This window comes from Halichoeres trimaculatus, unplaced genomic scaffold, assembly GCF_033239565.1.
Source record: "Halichoeres trimaculatus isolate MK-OKI-2021-1 unplaced genomic scaffold, fHalTri1.1 fHalTri1_scaffold_13, whole genome shotgun sequence".
Lineage (NCBI taxonomy): Eukaryota > Metazoa > Chordata > Actinopteri > Labriformes > Labridae > Halichoeres > Halichoeres trimaculatus.
Window position 1 is genome coordinate 23,971,186 of NW_027437191.1, and position 22,900 is coordinate 23,994,085.

General features: G+C 40.3%; 2 protein-coding genes across 2 annotated transcripts; both read right to left on the bottom strand.

The window, feature by feature from the left end:
* Positions 1-1,973: 1,973 nt before the first annotated feature.
* LOC141802338 (NACHT, LRR and PYD domains-containing protein 3-like) lies at positions 1,974-11,437 on the bottom strand. Its single transcript, XM_074685878.1, has 12 exons — positions 11,422-11,437; positions 11,218-11,320; positions 10,888-10,966; positions 9,926-10,133; positions 7,616-9,437; positions 7,361-7,534; positions 6,755-6,925; positions 6,308-6,481; positions 5,636-5,803; positions 5,216-5,377; positions 2,650-2,696; positions 1,974-2,545 (listed from the first exon to the last, which is right to left on the bottom strand). Exons 1-12 carry the CDS (start codon positions 11,435-11,437, stop codon positions 1,974-1,976), a joined length of 3,696 nt encoding a protein of 1,231 aa, XP_074541979.1.
* A 3,731-nt stretch (positions 11,438-15,168) lies between these two features.
* On the bottom strand, positions 15,169-22,479 carry LOC141802339 (protein NLRC3-like). Its single transcript, XM_074685879.1, has 9 exons — positions 22,391-22,479; positions 22,075-22,197; positions 21,005-21,059; positions 20,345-20,558; positions 17,729-19,556; positions 17,480-17,650; positions 17,189-17,362; positions 15,813-15,859; positions 15,169-15,704 (listed from the first exon to the last, which is right to left on the bottom strand). Exons 1-9 carry the CDS (start codon positions 22,477-22,479, stop codon positions 15,169-15,171), a joined length of 3,237 nt encoding a protein of 1,078 aa, XP_074541980.1.
* Between the last annotated feature and the right edge of the window lie 421 nt (positions 22,480-22,900).

Genomic DNA, 22,900 nt, shown 5'->3' on the forward strand with positions numbered 1-22,900 from the left:
GTTTTCAGATATGATGATGTAATTACCCTGAGAAGGAGGACTGCTTTTTTCCCTCCTCCTGTCCTAAGCTTTTTTGTGGAGGCCTAGTAAGTGTGATAATCCCAGACTCATGTTGTCAGCACAAAAGGAAATAGAGATAAGTACTGTTTGTGGTTCACTTCACAGGTTTATTTGTGTTTAACACTCAATATGAGCACTGCACTGTAACTCACGGCACATCAACTGTTAAAAACGTTTCTAGGTCACATTCCAGCTTGATTTATAACACAATATTGTAAAATGACACGACACATACATCAGTTATTCATCTTGAAAAAAACTTAATGTGGTGAGGGAACTCTTGAGACTCTGATATCTTAATCTTTCTTGACCCCTTTAACAGAGTGTTTCCCCTTTAAGAAAAAAAAGCCAAAAGTCAAATAAAGGCGTAATTTAAGAATATAAATATAAACACTTTATTCTTCAAAGCAAACATTATTTTTTGAAAAAAGTTTTTATTGATTTAGGTTTTCATTAGATAGACAGAACCTGGAAATATCCTGGATGCACAATATGCAAGGAGAGCACTGCTAAATACCTGCCAGGGAAGCACAAGTTAACACTGTTGCTTAGCACAGCACAAAGTTGCACTTAAGATAAAGAACAATCTTAATTCACAGAAACAAAAGTAAGCTCAAACTAAAGACAGCAGAATACACATTCTACTGTAAAGTCAAGTCAAGTCAAATCAAACTTTATTCATATAGCACATTTTAAAAGAACCACAGTTGACCAAAGCGCTGTACAAGCTTAAAAACAAGATCAATAAAACACAATGTATAAAAAACACAATCAATAAAAACAAAAAGTTAATAAAAATAATTTAAAACAGCAGTTAGGTAAAAAGAAAATAAATAGCAGAATAAAAAAGGCCACAATAAATAGAAGCAAAATAGAACATTTTATGCCTCACCTAACATGTATTAAAAGCCAATGCAAAAAGGTGTGTCTTAAGAAGTGATTTAGAGGTGTCAATAGTCTGTGCGGTCCTGATATTTCGAGGCAGAGTGCTCCAAAGTGTAGTTGCAGTCACCGCAAAAGCTCTGTCCCCTCTCGTTTTAAACCTCGCTCTGGCAATGTCAAGGAGAACCTTGTATTGTGTTGTCGACCTGAGTGCTCTGACTGGAGCATGCAGGTTCATACACTCACTCAGGTATGGTGGTGCTAACCCATGTAAACTCTTGTAGACTAACAACACAATTTTATACTGGAACCTTAAGCTGACAGGAAGCCAGTGAAGAGAGGCCAGTACAGGCGTGATGTGATCACTTCGTCTCTTTCCTGTCAGCAGGCGTGCAGCCACATTCTGCACCTGCTGAAGGCAGCGGAGGGACAACTGATCAACACCAACGTTCAAAGAATTACAATTATCCAAACAGGATGTGGTGAACATATGTATCACCCTCTCAAACTCATGAGGAGGGAGATAGACCTTTACTTTGCTCAGAAGTCTCAACTGGAAGAAGCTTTTCTTCACAACAGAGCTGATGTGTTTATCAAACTAAACTATAAAAGCCAAACTCAAAACCCATAAAGGACAAAACTAACGCAAAGACTGGCACAAAAAGCTTTAAAGAAAATATCAAAAAGACAAGAGTACAGCGGCAATTTGTTATAAAAAATGAGATGAGAACCACAGATAATCAGCAGACATAGGAACGGAACATTAATATCACAAGTTACAAATTAAGGGTTACCTTGGCTGTCCGCAACTGTACATCACTTCCATTATCACACCCTGAGCCTGTTGCTCCATAAGTACCTACCCTCACCACACTAGAAACATAGAGAGGGGTCACACATTTAGCGTGCTCTGGGTTAGTTTTTGTCTTATTTAACTCCACATTTTTGCCTGTGGTTAGGTTGACGAAAAGTTTGGTTGGTTAAGCAATTCCAATATGGCAACCAACACTGGTTTGCCTCAGAGAAGCAAATCACATCTTTGTTTCAGTAGGAGATTCATCCAACACAGAACACAGAGACACTGAGGAATCATAATACCTGAAAAGAAACCCAAACCCAGGATACAGAGGCTCAGTGAATGTGGTGTTGAAGGTGTAGAGGTGGATCAGTGTGTCAGAGGAGACACTGTAGAAGGACAGAATACCAGCAGGACAGTCCACATACACTGCTACTCTGTGGGAGACAAGAGACGAGGGGATAGGGAGGGCTGTTTCCTTGTCGTTGTGACGAACAGAGTAACCATCCTCAGTGCAGATGAGAGTCCAGGACTGATTATTAAATCCAAACAGACAGCCAGTACTGCCTCCTTTCCTTGTGATTCCTCTGTAACTCACTGATATATTAACCCCTCCTGTCCACTTGACCTCCCAGTAGCAGCGACCTGTCAGACTTTCTTTACAAAGCAGTTGGAGCCTGTTTTCAAATCTGTCTGGATGCTCAGGATATGCCTGTTTTCTTTCAATATTTGTTGCCTTCTTGTTGTTCGTAGACAACTTGAGCTCTGTGTGTGCTGTGTTTGAGTCCATTGTGAGTTCACAGAAATCTGACAGAGAGAGAAAAAGACACAACACAGCAGTTTACCATCAGACATACTCGATGTTGTGATTCTCTGTTCTTTGATACCTGGCAATAACGAGTCATGCTTACATTTCCTTATACCGGGTTTTAACCTCTGCTGTCCACCGTGGTCCACCCTGGAGAAAGAAACAGAATGATTTACTGTCTAACATGAGTCATAACTACAGTTTAACATTACAGTCACTTACAGTTAATGTCTGAGTGAGCTTTATTTTGCTTTTCCTGACTGCACACACAGCAATAACAGTTTGACAGACCCCAGATGTAGTTCTACATTCCTCACAGTTCCAGCCTCCCCTGGCCTCCTGAGGATCAGATGCTACTGGAGGCCTACTGGGCCTAAGCCCGGATAACTGGGCTGTTGGCTGTTGTGGATTATTTCATAGATTTTTGCATTAACCCCAGTGTATAAGCCTAGACACTACTCCTGTGCCATGCCAGGGTACTACTGAGGGGGTGGGGGACTGGATGATGACAGCAATTTGGGTGACAAAATCTTTGTCTGTCCTTAATACGGAGGCAATGGAGGCTTAAATCAGTGACTATTCAGCAGCTTGTATCATCTGCCTCTTTTATCCTCTCTTATTAGTGCTGGATTTTTCGTTGTAGAGAAGGAAGCCAAGTTCCTTGACGCCATGTACTGACTATCAGCATCTGAGAAACATTACAGTGATGAACTGTTGGCACCTGCCCCTCATCTCATTGCCTTTGAACTTTTGGAGGAGGCATTGGTGAATCTATGCAATGTCTACCACTTGGTTTGTATTCAGGAAAGGGACAAATGGAAAGTGGCTTTCAGTACTCCCTCAGGACATGAGTATCTGGGGATGCCATTCCATCTCCCCTGTGCTCTATCTGTTTTTTTTTCCGCTGATAAATGAAATTCTCAGAGACATGCTTCACAAGTCTGGATTGTGCGCAACACCCTGACTCTGCCACCCAATTGTCCCCATTTCAGTTGGTCTGTGGGTTCTGGCCTCCCCTATTTCCTCTTAAGAGACAAGGATTTTCTGATTGTTGGTCCACCTCTTTATTTGTTCTTTGCAGTTTTGGCCAAAACCAAGGCCACTCTCCCTTATGGCTGGTACAGTGGAGCTACTAATTACACCTGTACACATGCCCCCACCTACTGAGTAGGTCAGAAGAAGTTTTTCCCCTAGGTTTGCCTGTACATTGAAAGTGAAGAGGCCTATTGGCCCTACGGCAGCGAGGCTTAAGTCACTCAGGTCCACGTGGATACACCAGACTTTCATGTTTACAAAGTTAAGCCTGTTCATGAAAGTCTGCTGGTTCTTTAAGTTAACTGTTTGCTTTGATCTTGTCACAGGGGAAGAGACCTTTGGTATTTAGTTGACTGGGAAGGGTATGGCCCTAAAGAGAGAACTTGGGTCCCAACTCTCCATATCCTAGATGCCAGTTTCATTATAGGCTTCCACCTCCGTCATTCTGACTAACCCAGCCACTAGAGGCTCTTGTCTAGAGACTGTGGTAGTGTCCAAAATCACTCACTCATTCTCTACTCCCGACTTACTATATAGTGAATCAGATGTAGTGGACTCTATAGTCCACTCACTCAGCAAAACCAAAACAACATTTTGGACACTACGAACTCACTTGTCAGCAACTGACAGTGACATAATTACTCTTGCGTTGCTCACGGACAGCTGGGGATTTATAATTTTTTATAATTTTTCTCAAACTGCCAAATGGCACAGATTTCAGTGGTAACCAATATTATACTTAGCATATTTTTCCACAATAACCACCAAATATAATAATTAGATTTGTTACATGTTAATTTTTCTTTTCTAAATAAATACCTTTCATCTATTCGCGCCACGACTAAGGCTGTGTTTGAGAGTTTCAAGGTCCATTGAATGCATCACTCGTGTTTGACAGTTCAGCGGCTAATGTCTGTGGTTGTGTATTTCTCAGCTCTAGTTGTAAGACTTGCTCGTCCAAAAGTTAGACAGAGAGTCAAGTGTTATTCCTTAACATATTAAATGTCGTTTTATGTGATAAGTAATCAGTTATCATGAATTTAGCCATTTCTTCTGTTTGAACTGCAATGCATGATGGTGAATATGTATGTATGCATTGTGGGATACATTAAGTAGACTATGTAGGGTATGACCATGCTCACTCAGATTTCACTATATAGTGCACTATAATGAATAGGAAGTGATTTCGGACACAGCATGTGTTTCAGTTGTTAGGTAAATTACAGTTTTGACATATGTTTGACTAACACTCTTACTCCTTTATCCATACTACTACTTGAGCTATGCAAGAATTTCATTACAGTTCAGATGACCAAAGATGCTTGGATTGAGGACAGAACTGTTGCAACAGAAGTGTATGTAACATTGGCTTCAGTTTATACCTCAGTTTCTGCTGTGCATCATCTAGTGTGACAGACAACAAACTCACTCCAGAGACTCTTAGATGGTTGTAGCTTAGATCGAGCAGTCTCAAGTGGGAAGAATCGGAGGTCAGAGCTGAGGCGAGCGAAGCACAGCCCTCCTCTGTGATCAAACAGCCTGACAGACTGCATCAAGAAGAAATCAAGCATTAAGCACAGTTGACACTTTTTTTTATTCAGACACCTTTTGGCAGTTATAAGAAAAAAAAATACCTGAGAGTTTCCAGTTTATTGAGTCCACCACACAGTAGCTTCACTCCCCAATCCTTCAGATCATTGTTGCTTAGGTCCAGCTCTCTCAGACTAGAGGACTTGGAACCAATGACCAAAGACAAGTCTTTACAACTCGTCCCTGAGAGGTTACACCCTGCACACCTTTAAAGGCATTAAGTTGTTTAAAAAAACAAAAGAACAAATTATTCTTAAAATTAAGATAATTGAAAATCTTCTATTTTGAAATGTTTTCTTCCTCCAACAGTCGATGTTTTTCTTAGTATTTTTCTATCAGTATACTATTGTCAAACAGCTTGCAAAAAGACTTACTTAATATTTTGTGTATTTTTAAATGTAATACTAATACCTTGGAAAATTGTCACATCTTCATCACAACATTACAGTTAGCCTTAAACTGACCTGAGAGTTTTTAGTTCGGAGTTTGGACTCTGCAGTCCAACACACAGAAGCTTCACTCCAACATCCAACAGGTTGTTGTTGCTCAGATCAAGCTCTGTCAGACTTGAAGACTGGAGGACAGAGGACAAGTATTCACAGCTGCTCCTTGAGAGGTGACATCCAGTCAACCTTTAAGAGAAAAGTTTACTATGAATAAAAAAGAAATCTTCTTTCATTTGAGACAAATGAACAAAGATTGTGTCAGAAAAAAATAGGTGCTAGAAATTTGATGTTTTTTAAAATTCAAAGTCTGGTTTGAATGATGATCAAAGACAGCAGGATGAGATACGTAGGTGTTACATTTAGATAACATGATAAAATGCCTTGCCGTTGGTCATTGTCATTTAGGTCACCAATGTTTAGGGTTGCTGGAGGAGAATGTGGGCACTCCATACACTTTAGAAAGAGGGGGACTAAGTGTTTTTTGAACAGGAACGATATGACCTTTTGATGAAGTATCATTATGTTTTCCTTAAACCTTGTTTGACACTGGCTACATGTGTTTTGAAACCAAATTATACTTGCAGGGACACTAGAACAGCTAAGTCCTGAGAGGATTCTGTTTTGATGTCACTTACAGATTCATGAAATATTTGTATATGGTGCATCAAGAGTTACTATCCTAAAACTGACCTGAGAGTTTTCAGTTCACAGTATTGACACTTGAGCCCAGCACACAGTAGCTTCACTCCTGAATCAAGCAGGTTGTTGTTGCTCAGGTCCAGCTTTCTCAGGCAAGAGGACTGGATACTTAGTACTGAAGACAGAGTTTCACAGCTCTTCTTTGAGAGGTTACATCCAGTTAACCTTAAAATGCATGAACACCTGTTTTGTTTTTTATTTTATAAGAAAATTTAAGTCAGACATTTGTGATTTGTTCATTTCCTTACTTTTTCCCAACATAAGACCATCTCTGTTGCACTTGTCTACTTTTTTAATGTCAATCAGACCAAACAAAGAATGACAGAAATATTTGTCTTAACTTAATCTGCCTTACTGATGTCTTGAAAAATAGACTGATTTGCTGTCTAGCACTAACTCAGGCACTCATGTCCGAGTTAAAATTACCCTTAAACTGACCTGAGAGTTTCCAGTTTGCAGAGTGAGCTCTGCAGTCCAACACATAGTAGCTCCACTCCTGAATCCAGCAGGTTGTTGTTGTTGCTTAGATCCAGCTCTATCAGTCTCTGGGACTGGAGGACTGAAGACAAGTATTCACAGCTTCGCTTTGAGAGGTTGCATCCAGTAAATCTTGACATGAACACATTTTTAAAAAAATATTTAGAATCAGTTCTATCATCCATATTTCATTTAAAAGCAATATCTAGCAGTCAGAAACTGAGCTAAATTACAACTTTGCCCACTGCCCCAACTTACCAAAATGACAGTGGCCTTCAAAGACAAGAAGCTCCTGTGGTACATGTTAAGTATGAGCCTCAACTTGTTTGTACAAGTTGTTACACTCACAAACTTTTATTGATGCTTTTGCGCACAATGACAACCATGCTTTTCTCCATATTCCTATTGGTTTATTTTTGCAAGGCCAGTCAGTAACTACAAAAACATTAATGTTGCTAGTTTGCTTGCATTGCTGTACTTAAGAAACATAATAGTGAAAATTTGCTCCCCCAAGGAAAAAAAATACCTCATGCTCAGCTCCTCTTTAACCACCAGCCTCATACAGACCTGAGGGTTTCCACTTTGCAATGAGAATTTCCAAGGCCAGCGCACAGCAACTTCAGTCCTGAATTGTGCAGGATGTTATTACTCAAGTCCAGCTCTCTCAGACTGGACGACCGTGAGGTGAGGACTGAAGACAGACCCTTACAGCTTCTCAAAGATAGGTCACAGTCCCTCAGCCTGAAGAAGAAGGACTGATGAGCACCAAAAGAAATGTTTTTATGTATACAATTTTGAGATACATCAGATTAATCCACCTACAGAGCTTTGTTGGAGGCTTTGACCACTGGCAGCAGCCTCAGAAGAGCCTTCTCTGAAGCTGAGTACTGCCTTAGGTCAAACACGCCTAGATTTTTTGCTGATGACAGTAAGATAAAGGCCAGAGCTGACCACTGAGCAGGAGACAGATCATGTGAGCGAAGACGCCCTGATTTCAAGGACTGTTGGATCTCCTCCACAAGAGAACCATCATTCAGTTCATTCAGACAGTGGAACAGGTTGATGCTTTTTTCTGCAGACAGATTTTTACTGATCTTCATCCTGATGTACTGTACTATTTCCTGATTGGTCTGTGAGCTACTTCCTGTTTGTGTCAATAGACCTCTCAGGAGACTCTGGTTGGTCTGCAGTGAAAGACCCAGAAGAAAGCGGACGAACAAGTCCAGGTGTCCGTTTGGACTCTGTAAGGCCTTGTCCACAGCACGGAGATAGAGGTTTTCTGAATTGAGTTCAACATAGCTGTATTCATAGAGTGAATAGGTATAATTGGTTTCTGAGATTGTTTGTCCATCTGACAGCAGATTGACTCCAGAGTTGATAAAAGTCAGTTGGACATAAAGAGCCGCCAGAAACTCTTGAACGCTCAGATGGACGAAGCAGAACACCTTGTCCTGGTACAGTCCTCTCTCCTCTCTGAAGATCTGTGTGAACACTCCTGAGTACACTGAGGCTGCTCTGATGTTGATGCCACACTCTGCCAGGTCTGATTCATAGAAGATCAGGTTTCCTTTCTGCAGCTGCTCAAAAGCCAGTTTTCCCAGAGACTCGATCATCTTCCTGCTCTCTGGACCCCAGAGTGGATCATACTCAGCTCCTCCATCGTACTTGATTTTCTTCAGTTTGGACTGAACCACCAGGAAGTTGATGTACATCTCAGTCAATGATTTGGGTAGCTCACCTCCTTTTCTTGTCTTTAATGTGTCCTCCAGAACTGTAGCAGTGATCCAGCAGAAGACCGGGATGTGGCACATGATGTGGAGGCTTCGCGATGTTTCAATGTGGTTGATGATTCTGTTGGCTTGCTCCTCATTTCTGAATCTCTTCCTAAAGTACTCATCCTTCTGGGAGTCTGTGAAACCTTTGACCTCTGTCACCATGTCAACACACTCAGAAGGGATCTGATTGGCTGCTGCAGGTCGTGTGGTTATCCAAAGACAGGCAGATGGGAGCAGTTTCCCTCTTATGAGGTTTGTCAGCAGCACATCCACTGAGGTGGACTCTGTAACATCAGTCAGGGTCTGATTCTTGTAGAACTGCAGAGGAAGTCGACACTCATCCAGACCATCAAAGATGAACACAACCTTGAACTCTTCAAACCTGCAGATTCCTGCTTCTTTGGTTTCAGTGAAGAAGTGATGAACAAGTTCTACCAAGCTGAATTTTCTCTCTTTCAGCACATTCAGCTCTCTGAAAGTGAATGGAAATATGAACTGGATGTTCTGGTTTGCTTTGTCTTCAGCCCAGTCCAGGGTAAACATTTGTGTTAAGACTGTTTTCCCGATGCCAGCCACTCCCTTTGTCAGCACTGTTCTGATTGGTTCAGGTCTTCCAGGTGAGCCTTTAAAGATGTCTGCTTGTCTGATAGAGATTTCTGGTCGGTCTGATTTCTTGAGTGCTGCTTCAATCTGTCTGACCTCATGTTCATCATTGACCTCTCCAGTTCCTCCCTCTGTGATGTAGAGCTCTGTGTAGATCTGATTCAGAAGGGTTGGGTTTCCTGCTTTAGCGATCCCCTCAAACACACACTGGAACTTCTCCTTCAAATTAAATCTCAGTTTGTGTTGGCACTCTGTAGCAACAGATCCTGTGTGACAAAATTGTAATAATGATTAAATATTTAAAGCTACAGTTGGTCTGATGAAATTTGACAACTAACTAGTAGCACTGAAATATCCATTCTTCTGATATTTTAATACCTTAACAGTCTTCACTATTTTCATAAATCTTTGATTTATTTGCCTCAGTTTTACCACCTTGTGTATCTTTGACTTACCAAAGTAAATTTGCTCTTATCCAAAAGTTCTCAAATTTGTTTTATTATTATTGAAAATAAGTTGTTTTTTTTTTAAGACAAAACACATATGTTGACCTTTAGCAGTCAAAGCTACTGTGACGTTTCTCACAAAAATGGATGGTGGAAGCAGTCACACTGGCATTAGGCAGAGTTGCATTTTGGTGGATAATCACATTCAATGTTTTTATGGAAGCCATCAAAAATGATCAATAGAGTGACTGACTAGAGTCATCCTTAATCTATCTCCTGCTCTTAAATCTGCATTTAAATCGTCTTACTGCTCTGCAGACAGTCAGCCAGCTTCTCCTGTTTCATTCCCCTCAGGAAGTGCAGGGTGATCTTCAGAAACGCTTCTCGACTCCTCATCTGCTCTTCCTCCTCATCCCCTCTCTGACTCTGAAGGCATTCTGTGTAATTTGGACTCAGAACGCTGTGGATCCTTTTCAGCTCACTCTTTACAAAGCTGATGATTTTCTTCTCGAGCACCTGAAACAGAACAAGTTTGAAAAACTTTGAAAAAGTTTGCTTGTCTGCAGAGTTAAGCATGGAGATTGGATCACAGTGATGGTTCAGATTTAGTTTGTGGATGGGCCTTTCCTTCAGTTTTTTTTTTTTTTTTTTTTTTACATCTGTAGAAATATCCTGGCTTGCGTTCATCCAGAAAAACTCTGCAGTGACTTTAGTTGTGATGTGCTTATTAGAATGAAGCTGAAAGCAACTTCATATTCGTGTCATTAATATAACCCAAATTATTTTTGTTTTATAAACTTTAAAAGATCATCAGTATGTGAACTCTGCTACCAATGTCTGGGTCAGTGTTAGACCAGCATCCACCATGACCTCTGACCTCTGACCTCTGAGTTTGAGCAGCACAGATATGCTGCTTCATTCAATCAGTCAAACACTGAGGTCTTGTACAAGTTTTCAAAAATGAATATTCCCCTTGTTTGTCCACAAAAAAACAAAACAAAACAAAAAAATGTCCACACTAATTGCAGATCCGCCAACAAGTGCATCTCTAAGCATTGCCAAACACATGCTAGCCAATTAGAATGAGTCCCTGTCATTCAACACTGATGTTTGAGAACCAAAAACTTAGTTTCGGGCTGTACATTAAACCATAAAACTGGAGATTTACAAAATCTTCATTGTGGCTGCAGTTTTCAGGAAGAACATTTTTAGTGACTCAAGTGCGTTCTGAGTATCGGTGGTAACTGACAGTGTTTTTATATTTACACACCTTAACTACGGAGTCCAGCTCCATCTGAGTCTGCTCAGCAGACTGACCAATGGGATCCTCTGATCTCTGCAGTTGAACTCTGTGGAACAAAATGATCATGTTGTGTATATAGTAATTACACATAGTGTTCATGTGATAGATTCTTTATGTCCAGTGAATCATGATATAGGCTAAACACTGCTGGATCCTTCTAAAAACCTAAGTTAAATGACTAAACCCCAATCCCAGTTTAGGTCTACTTCCAGCATGTGAATAATGATGGTGCAGTGATGTGAGTGCTGAATTCTGCGATGGAAAAGAGTCATGGACAGTTAGAGATCCTCATCTCACCTCTGGGGTTTGGTCCGGTGGTCATGTTCCCCTAAGGGAGTGGTTCTAGAGGGAGGGGCTTCCTCCATGCTGTCCTCACCTGTATTCACAGTGGAGCCCCCACCTTCACACAAACACAACATGTTCACCATCACTACTGTTACAATCTTAACTCCATTAAGTCACACAGATTACCATCTATCTCAGTGTCAGTCCCAATTCTACCACTAGATGGCACCATATTCACTGTTTATTTTAACACACCCAGATAAAAGAACTGTGGGTACTTCAAGTGTCATGGATTTGAGGTTCAGTACTGATTAAACAACAAAAAATTGTAGTGCCACTAAAATAAGCTACATGATGTCATGTATGTTACATGAGAAGCAGCAAAGTGCGTTAACATTTTGACCTCTTTCAGCCTTGTGCACTTGATTGCTTTACTTCATACATCAAGTCCTTGAGTACAATTAATTAGCAATGTGCAAGAATATCATGTAAAATAAGAATAAGACCACTGAATCACAAATTCATTTCACATAAATTCTTATTTGACCACATTGTATGTTGATAATTGAATTGATGAGGCTTAATATCTTGTTGCAATTTAATAATATATAAACTTAACTTTCAGAAACAAAACGCTAATATATTATAACAGTTGTATTTATTTTAATCTTGAATTAAAATTACATATTTTTTATGTTTTTGTTTGTTTTTGTTTGTTTTTTTGTTACAAAAATGTATTATCAAATGAGTAAAAGTAAATTACTTAAACCTGATTACAAAAAAAGGTCTTGACATCTGAAATATTCAGAAAAAAAGAACTTCTCATCACTCTGATTTATTTCTTATGTGTAAACTATTTCAAGTATGAGACAGTGAAGGTGATTCGAAATGCATTTATAATGCTGTGGAAGCCAGTCTGTTTTAAAGGTAAGGTACTGAGTATTATGAATGAAATGATCATTTTTATCCATATCTGTCAGACAATACAACTGTTTTACTTTTTTTTTTTTTTTTTTTTTTACATAATTCTAACTTTTATGGTATTACATTTTATTACCTTTGAATTGCTTATGACCTTATGGTTTGAAAGTTTGATCTGACTTTATGGAGCAGTCCCATTATAAATGCAACCCTTGTGACTTAATATGGTTTTATGAGTTCAGGGTTCATTGCACTGATGGAAAACTACAACTGAAGCTTAAAGAACAATCTAAATTTGATCTGTGGGATACAGTTAATATGCCAAAAGTGAAATAGAATGAGCAGGAGTGTACATCCGTGTCTGTTTCTCTTCTTAGTTTGACAAACAGACAGACTGGTTATTAGCTTCCGTCAAACTTAAGTTTTTGTTTGCTTTAGTTGAAGTTTGTTTGACCAATCCAGTCATCAAAGTAACACATCAAATCTCTAACATCATCTTTACTGTTCTCAGTTTAACAGGTGCTCATACAAACATGAAGAAAAGCGTTGGTTACGTTACCTTCTGATGGTGAAAATAATCTGCATGAAGTCGATGAGTAAAGGTGAGACTAATCAACAGCATCCAACGGGAAAACAATTTAGAGCCAACCTGACTGCAGGAGGTTCTCTAACATCATGTTGTTCACATACAGTCCAAACAGTCTGTGTTCATCTTCAAACTGAAGTGCTCTCAAAGAAAATATGATCATCAAACAGCCCTGAATGTTGAAATAAACCACCTGAACAACTAAAGTCAAACATTAACTGATAAAATAAAACCTTATCAGATGGATTATAAAAGTCTCATGATACAGATTTATACTCATAGACCTTTTTCATGGGGCAACACAATATGTTGAATAAATAACTCTTGTCCACAAATTCCCTGCTGCAAATCTTGCTTGTGTTGTACGTCACTTTGGACAAAAGCATCTGCTAAATGAAACTGTAGAACTGTAGACACTGAAATCTATATTTTTAATCATCATTATCTGCTGTTTTAAAGTGGAATTTACTAAAGGGCGTTTCAGGTGTGAGCTCACATGATAGGCTATGTAAGTTCAGGGTTAATTGGAGGATAATGCAGTGAGAGACCAGCTCTATGTTATGCTTTGCAATGCTAGTTTTGTATTTTGTTGTTGACTGCATTAGTGTTGTGCTTATGCCCCCCCCCCCCCCCCCCCCCTTTTTTTTTTGTTCTCTTTACTTCTTACTATTTCTGCCCCCTACCCATGTATTCTTTCCTCTGCCAGAAAAACAGAGGTGCAAAAAAGTACAAGATACCCTGGCCTCATGCCTCTTTTGACAAAACTAGTAACTTAATACTTAATACTACTTAATAACACAGGTGGAGTATGACAGTATAGTCATTTCAAACCACAGTCCAGTTTTGTGAAAGCTTTGTTTCCCAGAAAACATGCTCAAGACGTACATGGCGTCTCAGCCCAAGACTCATGACAGATCAGGATTTTGTTGAATTTACAGAGGCTCAAATTAACCTCTTTCTTGAAACTAATGAATCCTCAGAGATAATCTACACTGCTCTGTTGGAAACTTTAGAAGCATATGGGCGGGGATTAATCATTTCATATCAGGCTAGTGAAAATTAAAGGAAATCAAGGCGTGCCATAGAAATAATGGATAGAATTAAAATAATTGACCAGTTACATTCAATAGCACCATCTGAGGCATTGCATAAAGATAGACTGGAATAAAATATGATATACTTTATCTATCCCTGAGGGGAAATTCAGAAGTCACAGCAGCAATACAAAAAAAGAAAAAAGTAATAAAGTGTGCAAAAAGGTCCATAAGAAAATAGATGATGACTGCTTGGCCATCATTCTCCAGTCAGCCAGCCTCCACCTCCACAGGGTCCAGGATGGATGGATGGAAGTACAGGTCAATGTCGTCACTACCTCAGCACGTTTTCCTCACCTCCTTCTCCTCACCTTTAGGGGAAACATCAGGCCTTGCGCCAGTTAGCACTGATATGCTAACAGCTGATCTCATAAGTAAACAATGCAGCCATGGTTACACGTAGTGTCTCCAGACAAACACATGAGCAAAAATCTGAATACATAACCAATTTGGTGTCCTTGAATTGAAGTAAAGTAAGATTTTATCTCATTTTTCACCGACAAAAAATGGGGCAAAACACTTAAAGTTGATCCTGAGGAGGTAAGACAGGACAAGGCCAAATCTATTTTTTAAAAAACCTATCTTACTTTAGACTCAGAAGGAAGTTTTCCACAACTTAATGATTGGAACAACCTTTTTTTTATTACATCTCATTACTTAATCATTTAAGTAATAACAAAGTCACAAGTAATGACTTGACATGCACACAGTTAATTGCTGTACATGAATACACACATAACATGTTACATATGGCTTGTAACTCACATTGTTGACGTGCAAGATTTAAAACATGTTTGCTTATGTAATACAGTATAATATATTGAATACATTGTTTATTACTCAGGTTACATGATTTTTTGACAAACCAGATGAATGTAGTTTTCCAAGATTTATTATGACGGGCATTGGTTTGGCTTGGTCTAAACAGACATCTTGTGCTGAGGCTACAGTCCATAGCACTCTGCTCCTTGTAATTATTAACGGTTCCAGCATGATTTGATGTATGAGTGGCATCTGTGGCTCAGTAATAGAGTCAGCTATTTCTCTCTTATGGTCAGGGTTTGATCCCAGGTTTGGCTGCCACATGCCAAATTGGCCTTGTCAAAAGCACTTGTTGTGCCATTTTTCTATGAATGGAATCAGTTAATACTGAAGGAATGGGTGAAAGACCCCATCAGTATAAAGCATTTTGAGTGGTCTGAAGACTGGAGAAAGGTAATGAAACAGTAAATTTACCATGTTGTTCCCCTTTCCCTCCACTCACATTTTTGCAGTTCTAAAGATTAAGTTTGTGCGTCTTAGTGCAGAGGGAAAACTGTTTCTGTTTTTAGTGTTTTTGTAGAGAGGAGAAGGCTCTCCGTCCTACAGGGAACACAGAGACGCCGAGGAATCAAATGACCACAACCTAAACCCAGGATACAGAGGCTCAGTGAATGTGGTGTTGAAGGTGTAGAGGTGGATCAGTGTGTCAGAGGAGACTCTGTAGAAGGACAGTGTGCCAGCAGGACAGTCCACATACACTGCTACTCTGTGAGAGACAGAGGACAAGGGGAACGGCAGGACTGATTTTCTGTTGTTGTACCAGACAGAGTAACATTCATCAGAGCAGCTCAGACTCCAAGACTGATCATTGCATCCAAACACACAGTCGGGACCGTCCTCTTTCCTGCCGATTCCTCTGTAACTCACTGATATAGAAACCCTTCCTTTAGACTCAACCTCCCAGTAACAACGATCAGTCAGACCATTTTTGCAAAGCAGCTGGGGACAGTATTCAAATCTGTCTGGGTGATCAGGATAAAACTGATCGTGGTTCACACATGTCACCTTCCTGCTGTTTTCAGACAGTTTGAGGTGTCTGTTTGCTGTTTTTGAATCCAGTGTAAGTTCACAGAAATCTGATAAAGAGAAAAAGAAAACACAGCTGTTTATCATCAAACACACCTGAAGACTTTACACGTTGTTAGCTGTTTGGTCATCATGAGTCAAACTGATTCTTCACTTACACTTCTGCAGACCGGGTTTTAACCACTCCTGTCCACTGTGGTCCACCCTGGAGGAAGAAACTGAATTATTTTTTATCCATTATGAATCCTTACTGCTGTTCTACACTATTTTATCCCTTGATAGAAAGAGTATCTTAGTCCAATTCCTATCAGTAAACACCTTTTCTTCAACCATGGAGATGACCGTGGATGTGTGCCTGTATCTACAAACCTCAAGCAGAACCAGACATGTGACTGGTGTTTAAATGATGTTTATTCAGTGATAACGGGCCAAAAGTGTGCAGGACCATTACTCCACCAGCAGCAGACTGAACTGTGTAAGGATGCCAAATTTGACTCTGCCATCTTAAATGCAGACACATTAGACTAGGCAATGCTGGTAAGTCTATTTGAATTGTGGCCTCAGTTCCCTGTTCTTAGCCAACAGGAGTGTCAAATGGTGTGGTCTTCTGCTGTTGTAGCCTGTCAGCTTTGAGGTTGGACGTGTTGTGTTCATCCATTCTGCTCTGACCTCTGCCATCAACGAGGCACCAGAGAACTGCTGCTCACTGGTTATTTATTTATTTATTAAGACCATTCTCCGTAAACCCAAGAGATATTTTTTTTACTGTACTATTATTCTGTGATCTCTTTTGCCATTCAATTGCTGGTAAAAGTACATTTTATGATCTGGTTTCCCAAAGGCCCTACTGGGGACAAGAGTGGAAACTAGCGATTGCTATAAACTCTCTGTGCAGCACATCAGATTCATGCTTTGTTATGAAACTATGTTAACCCTATCAAATAAATCAATTCAAAATGTAAATGTTTTGTGTTGGAAAATCCTAGTAGATCTGCTTGTGAGATACTTAGACCAACAACCAGGCCAGGTCAAAAGTTACCTAAATCACTTTACTTCTCTATTCTGATGTTCGGTTTGAACTTCAGCAACTCATCTATACCATGTCTACATGACAAAATGAGTTGATTTGCTGCTTTGTGATTGGCTGATTAGATATTTGCGTTAATGGGCAATTGAACAGTTGTGCCCAATAAAGTGGCCAGTGAGTGAATATGTACCTGTAATCTAACATCCTTAACCTTCCATTTTTGTCCTTAGCATTGTTCATTGCAATGTTAGACATGGTACTGTATTCTCATATTGAAATAGCTCTGAGAGTTTTGTTACCAAACAGAAATAGGAAAATAAAATAAAAAATAATAGGAAAAGAAGTTATTCCCGTGTTAGCTAGGAGTGCTAATAACTGTCTCATGTTGGCACCTCACATTCAAAAGGCTAGTCTTTCAAACTATTGACAACTACTTCCTACTCCAGGATGTGAAATAGTGGGAAATGATTTTGCATCCCAGGACAATTTGTTGTTGTCTGTTTATACCTTAGTGTTTCAAGTCGCCAGAGTGGATCATCAAGTCTAGCCAACAGCTTCTGTGCTCCTGAGTCTCCTGGATGGTTATAGCTTAGGTCTAGCTCTCTCAGACTTGAGGGGTTGGAGCTCAAAGCTGAGGCTAGAGAAGAACAACCCTTCTTTGTGATCAGACAGCCTGACAGTCTAAAATAAAATAATAATTTAAAAAACATTACTTGCAATGAACTGAAGTTAACAGTTTTTTTGTTTTGCCATTTTCATTCTGGTATCCCTTTAACCAGGACTAGTAGCAAACCTGACCTGAGCGTTTCCAGTTTACATTGGGTGCTTTTCAGTCCAATTGACAGCAACTCCACCCCTGAATCCTGTAGGTTGTTGTTACTCAGGTCCAACTCTTGTAGTCTGGACTGTGAGCTAAGGACTGATGAAAGAGCTTCACAGCCTTTCTTTGAGAGGTTACAGTTGCTCAGCCTACAAAAAGAATATTGATGAGCAAATACACAGTTTTGATTTTTTTAACTGATAACAATATTCCATGTATGAACCTACAGAGCTTTGTTGGAGGCTTTGACCACTGGCAGCAACCTCAGAAGAGCCTCCTCTGAAGCAGAGTATTGCTTCAGGTCAAATGTATCCAGATCTTTGTCTGATGACAGAAAGATGAAGACCAAAGCTGACCACTGAGCAGGAGACAGTTCATCTGCGGCGAGACGTCCTGATCTTAGGGACTGTTGGATTTCCTCCACCAGAGAACGATCGTTCAGTTCATTCAGACAGTGGAACAGGTTGATGCTTTTCTCTGCAGGCAGATCCTCATTGATCTTCTTCTTGATGTACCACACTGTTTCCTGATTGGTGTGTGAGCTTCTTCCTTTATGTTTCAGCAGACCTCTCAGGAGACTCTGGTTGTTCTGCAGTGAAAGACCCAGGAGGAAGCGCAGGAACAAGTCCAGGTGTCCGTTTGGACTCTGTAAGGCCTTGTTCACAGCACAGAGATAGAGGTTTTCCAAATTTACTTCGACATAGCTGTCTTCATAGATTAATGTTGTGTAACTGTGACAGGCTTCTGAAATTGTTTGTCCATCTGACAGCAGATTGACCCCAGAGTTGGTGAAGGTCATATGAACATAAAGAGCCGCCAGAAACTCTTGAATGCTCAGATGGACAAAGCAGAACACCTTGTTCTGGTACAGTCCTCTCTCCTCTCTAAAGATCTGTGTGAACACTCCTGAGTACACTGAGGCTGCTCTGATGTTGATGCCACACTCTGCCAGGTCTGACTCATAGAAGATCAGGTTTCCTTTCTGCAGCTGCTCAAAAGCCAGTTTTCCCAGAGACTCGATCATCTTCCTGCTTTCTGGACTCCAGAGTGGATCAGTATCCACTCCTCCTTCATACTTGATGGTCTTCAGTTTGGACTGAACCACCAAGAAGTGGATGTACATCTCTGTAAGGGTACTGGGTAGCTCCTCTGCTTCTTTGTTTTGCAACTCCTCCTCCAGAACTGTAGCAGTGATCCAGCAGAAGACCGGGATGTGGCACATGATGTGGAGGCTTCGGGAGGTCTTGATGTGGGAGATGATTCTGCAGACCTGTTCCTCAGCTTCAAATCTCTTACTGAAGTATTCCTCCTTCTGAGGGTCAGTAAACCCTCTGACCTCTGTAACCATGTCAACACACTCAGAAGGGATCTGATTGGCTGCTGCAGGTCGTGTGGTTATCCAGAGGCGAGCAGAGGGAAGCAGGTTTCCTTTGATGAGGTTCGTCAACAGCACATCCACTGAGGTGGACTGTGTAACATCAGTCAGGGTCTGATTCTTTTGGAAGTCCAGAGGAAGCCGACACTCATCCAGACCATCAAAGATAAACAAAACCTGGAAGTGTTCAAACCTGCAGAGTCCTGCCTCTTTGGTTTCAGTGAAGAAGTGATGAACAAGTTTGACCAAGCTGAAGTTTTTCTCTTTCAGCACATTCAGCTCTCTGAAAGTGAATGGAAATATGAACTGAATGTCCTGGTTGGTTTTGTCTTCAGCCCAGTCCAGAGTGAACTTCTGTGTTAAGACTGTTTTCCCGATGCCAGCCACTCCCTTTGTCAGCACTGTTCTGATTGGTTCAGGTCGTCCAGGTGGGGGTTTAAAGATGTCTTCTTGTTTGATGGTTGTTTCTGCTCTGTCTGGTGTTCTGGATGCTGCTTCAATCTGTCTGACCTCATGCTCTGTATTAACCTCTCCAGTCCCTCCCTCTGTGATGTAGAGCTCTGTGAAGATCTGATTCAGAAGGGTTGGGTTTCCTGCTTTAGCGATCCCCTCAAACACACACTGGAACTTCTCCTTGAGGTTAGACTTCAGTTTATGTCTGCACTCTGGATCAGCAGTTCCTTATTAAGAAAAATAGATATGCAAGGAAAGTCAAATCAGTTAATAATTGTGGCACAAAACAACACAATCACCTGGTGCCTTTACATACTATCTGCCTGGAGGTTTGGCGTGAGACAGAAAATATATAGAACTACAGAACTCTATAGAATAATTTGAACTTAAATCTCTATCTCTGTCTTACAGCTCTAAACACTTGAGTTGTCTTTGTGGTCTTCATTCATGATTGAAGAACTTCAGTACCATCAGTTGTTACATTGGTCCTGGATTCAGGACCAGTCTATTCGCTAGCCCTCTGTTGTGCTGTCCGGAGCTGGAAAAGCGATCGGCCGTGAAGTGACTAGCACACACATGCACAGTTTTACTGAGTGTAGCTGGTACATTTCCTTGATAAATGAACTCTAGCCACTTAGTCTTGTCTTCTTCCAAGATGGGAAGCTTGTGCATGGAACTATGTCGCTGGGGGGGGGGGTTCGGGGGTATCTGCTCCAGTGGACCAATCAGGTCAGACTTGCTCCTGATTGGTCAAAAAAGGGAATCGCTGACATCAGCAAATCCCCAAAATCCAAACAGCTCGTTTTAGGTCAGGAAGTTACATTTACAAGCACTACTAAGTGCAGGTTTTGCCATTAAATATCACATTTTTTGGGCTGGGAGGAAAGCCAAAGACCCACAAATTTCACTAAAAGATTAGATGGGATTTTTGCATAATATGGGACCTTTAAACAGCAGAGTTTTAAATTTAGCCCTCTCCAAATTTACACTTTTATCATGTTAAATCTCCTCTTACTGCTCTGTAGACAATCAGCCAGCTCCTCCTGCTTCATTCTCCTCAGAAAGTGGCGAGTGATCTTTAGAAATGCCTCTTTGTTTCCCCTCTGGTCTTCATCCTCATCTTCATCCTCCCTCTGGCTTTCTATGTATTCGGAGTAATCTGAATTTAGAGCTCTGTGAATCTTCTTCAGCTCGGTCTTTACAAAGGTAATCATGCTCTCCTCAAGCAGCTGGAACACAACAAAAGTTAAACTTTAACTTGTTGAACAGAACATCGGATCATCTGTGATGGATGCTCCTCTAAAGAGTGCAGCATGGAGACTTCATCACTGTGGGGTCAGATCAGTCTCTCCTTTCATCTGGAATAGTCTGCAGTAACTTTAAAAGTGATGTGTTTATTGGAATGATGCTAAAATAGCAGCTGTGATCAAAGTATTTATATCCTTCAAGTATTGTTCTCAAACTGAACTTAGTTTGTGAACTCTGCTACAAAAATCTGAGTCTGTATGAGACCAGCATCCACCATGACCTCTTACCTCAGAGTCTGCTGGTCAGAAGTGTAAGGCTCTTTGTTTGAACATAATACAGGCAGAGGTGATATTTGCAGTGTAATTATTATAGAAGTAATATATAAGGGTGCTCTGATTCTCAGCGGTTGCAGTGTCTATTTACTCACCTTAAATATGGAGTCCAGATGTGTTTGAGGCTGCTGACCAATCTGCTGCGGAATCCTGTGGAGGAATATGATATCATGTTGCTTAATATAATAAATAACAGTGTTCATGTGAAAGCTATTGTCCAGTAGATTCTAAATATAAAAACAAAATTCCACCTTTAAATTCAAAGGTTTATCCTTGAATCAATTCTGATGTGCTCATGTATGAACAAAACAGACAAAACCACACACCCTGATCATGGATCGCATTCTGAAAGAAATGTTCAAACCTTTTCTAATTTTTTTATGTGAACGTTTAAAGGCATTAAACAGTGAGATAACTTTTTACTTCTGATGATGAATCTGATGTTGATTTTTAAGGTCAATGGGCCTTAAGATCAATGAGCTGTCACTCCTTGGAGACATATAGGTGGAGGCAAGTCCAGGTGGTTCTTCATGTATATGTTTTACCCTGACAGAATCACAAAAACCAGTAAATACACATGATACACTAATCTTAGAGCTTTAGAGTTTCTCAATTGTGTTATAAACTCTCAAATATTTGGATTTAGATATAAAAAAAAATGTGGTCAATTTTTACTTCTGATGATGAATCTGATGTTGATTCTTAAGGTCAATGGGCCTTAAGATCAATGAGCTGTCACTCCTGGGGGACACAGAGCTGGAGGCAGATCCAGGTGGGTCTTTATTTATATGTTTTACCCTGACGGAATCACAAAAACCAGTAAATACACATGATACACAAATCTTAGAGCTTTAGAGTTTCTCAATTGTGTTATAAACTCTCAAATATTTGGATTTAGATATAAAAAAAATGTGGTCAATTTTTACTTCTGATGATGAATCTGATGTTGATTCTTAAGGTCAATGGGCCTTAAGATCAATGAGCTGTCACTCCTGGGGGACACAGAGCTGGAGGCAGGTCCAGGTGGGTCTTCATTTGTAATCTGCACCCTGAATCAAAACCAAAATCAAAATCAAAAATCCAGTGATTATCAAAATATGTTGAGAGCTTGTGTGATATTTTGATAATGATTCATATTAACTGTGTTAGTGTTGTGAGTTTTTACCTTCCGTCATCAAACTTTTGTTCGCTTTTTAACTTTACTAGTCCACCCTTAGATGGGTCAAACTTGAAGGTCACACCACTGGAAGGCTCAGTTTTAGATGAGTCTGTTTTCTGATCTTTATTTCTGGAAAATCACAAGCAGAGTGAAGGTAAGAATGAAGAAACCATACTATAGGGAAACATTTCTGAAGCACTAAAGATGATAAATGGCTATGGGAGGCATAATAAACACACAAACACACACAGAGTGAATTATGATGGTGGAGGGACAAGGAGAAAAGCCATGGACTGTTGGCTGTTGAAGATCCTTATCTTACCTCTGAGCTTTGGTTGGGCGGTGAGGTTTGGCATGCAGACAGGTTTCAAAGGGAGGGGCTCCCTCTGCTCTGTCCTTTCTCTGATCCATAACAGAGCCCTCACCTTTACACAAACACAAAATATTAATTTTGTACAACAAACTTGACAGCTCACTACCACTGCACTGTTTTCATTCAAATTCTACCCCCAGATGAAGCCACCATGCCACATGTGTTTTTACAAAAATGTACTTGTTTATTTCATCCACTCTCTACTACTTATCCTATTTAAGGATAAGTGGTAGAAAGTGGCGTCTTTGGCAACAAAAAGGGTGCACACCCTGGACTGGTCGCCAGTCAATAACAGGGCTGACACAGAGAGAGAGACAACCCTTCTTGCTCACACCTACAGGGACTTTAAAACCTGATAAGCATGATTTTGGACTGTGGGAGAAAGCTGGAGTACCTGGAGATATCCCATACATGCATAGGGAGAAGATGCAAACTCACAGAAGGCACAGAAAGACCCAT

What these genes read in the sequence shown, in the direction of transcription:
- LOC141802338 (XM_074685878.1), bottom strand. An exon ending in AGCTGGACTCCGTAGTTAAG is followed by an intron (nt 10,134 to 10,887) that starts GTGTGTAAATAT and finishes GTTCTGTTTCAG; the next exon opens with GTGCTCGAGAAGAAAATCAT. An exon ending in GGCTGACTGTCTGCAGAGCA is followed by an intron (nt 9,438 to 9,925) that starts GTAAGACGATTT and finishes TTTGTCACACAG; the next exon opens with GATCTGTTGCTACAGAGTGC.
- LOC141802339 (XM_074685879.1), bottom strand. Translation starts at nt 22,479, where the DNA reads ATGGATCAGAGAAAGGACAGAGCAGAGGGAGCCCCTCCCTTTGAAACC. An exon ending in CAAAAGTTTGATGACGGAAG is followed by an intron (nt 21,060 to 22,074) that starts GTAAAAACTCAC and finishes ATTCCTCCACAG; the next exon opens with GATTCCGCAGCAGATTGGTC. An exon ending in ATCTGGACTCCATATTTAAG is followed by an intron (nt 20,559 to 21,004) that starts GTGAGTAAATAG and finishes GTTGTGTTCCAG; the next exon opens with CTGCTTGAGGAGAGCATGAT.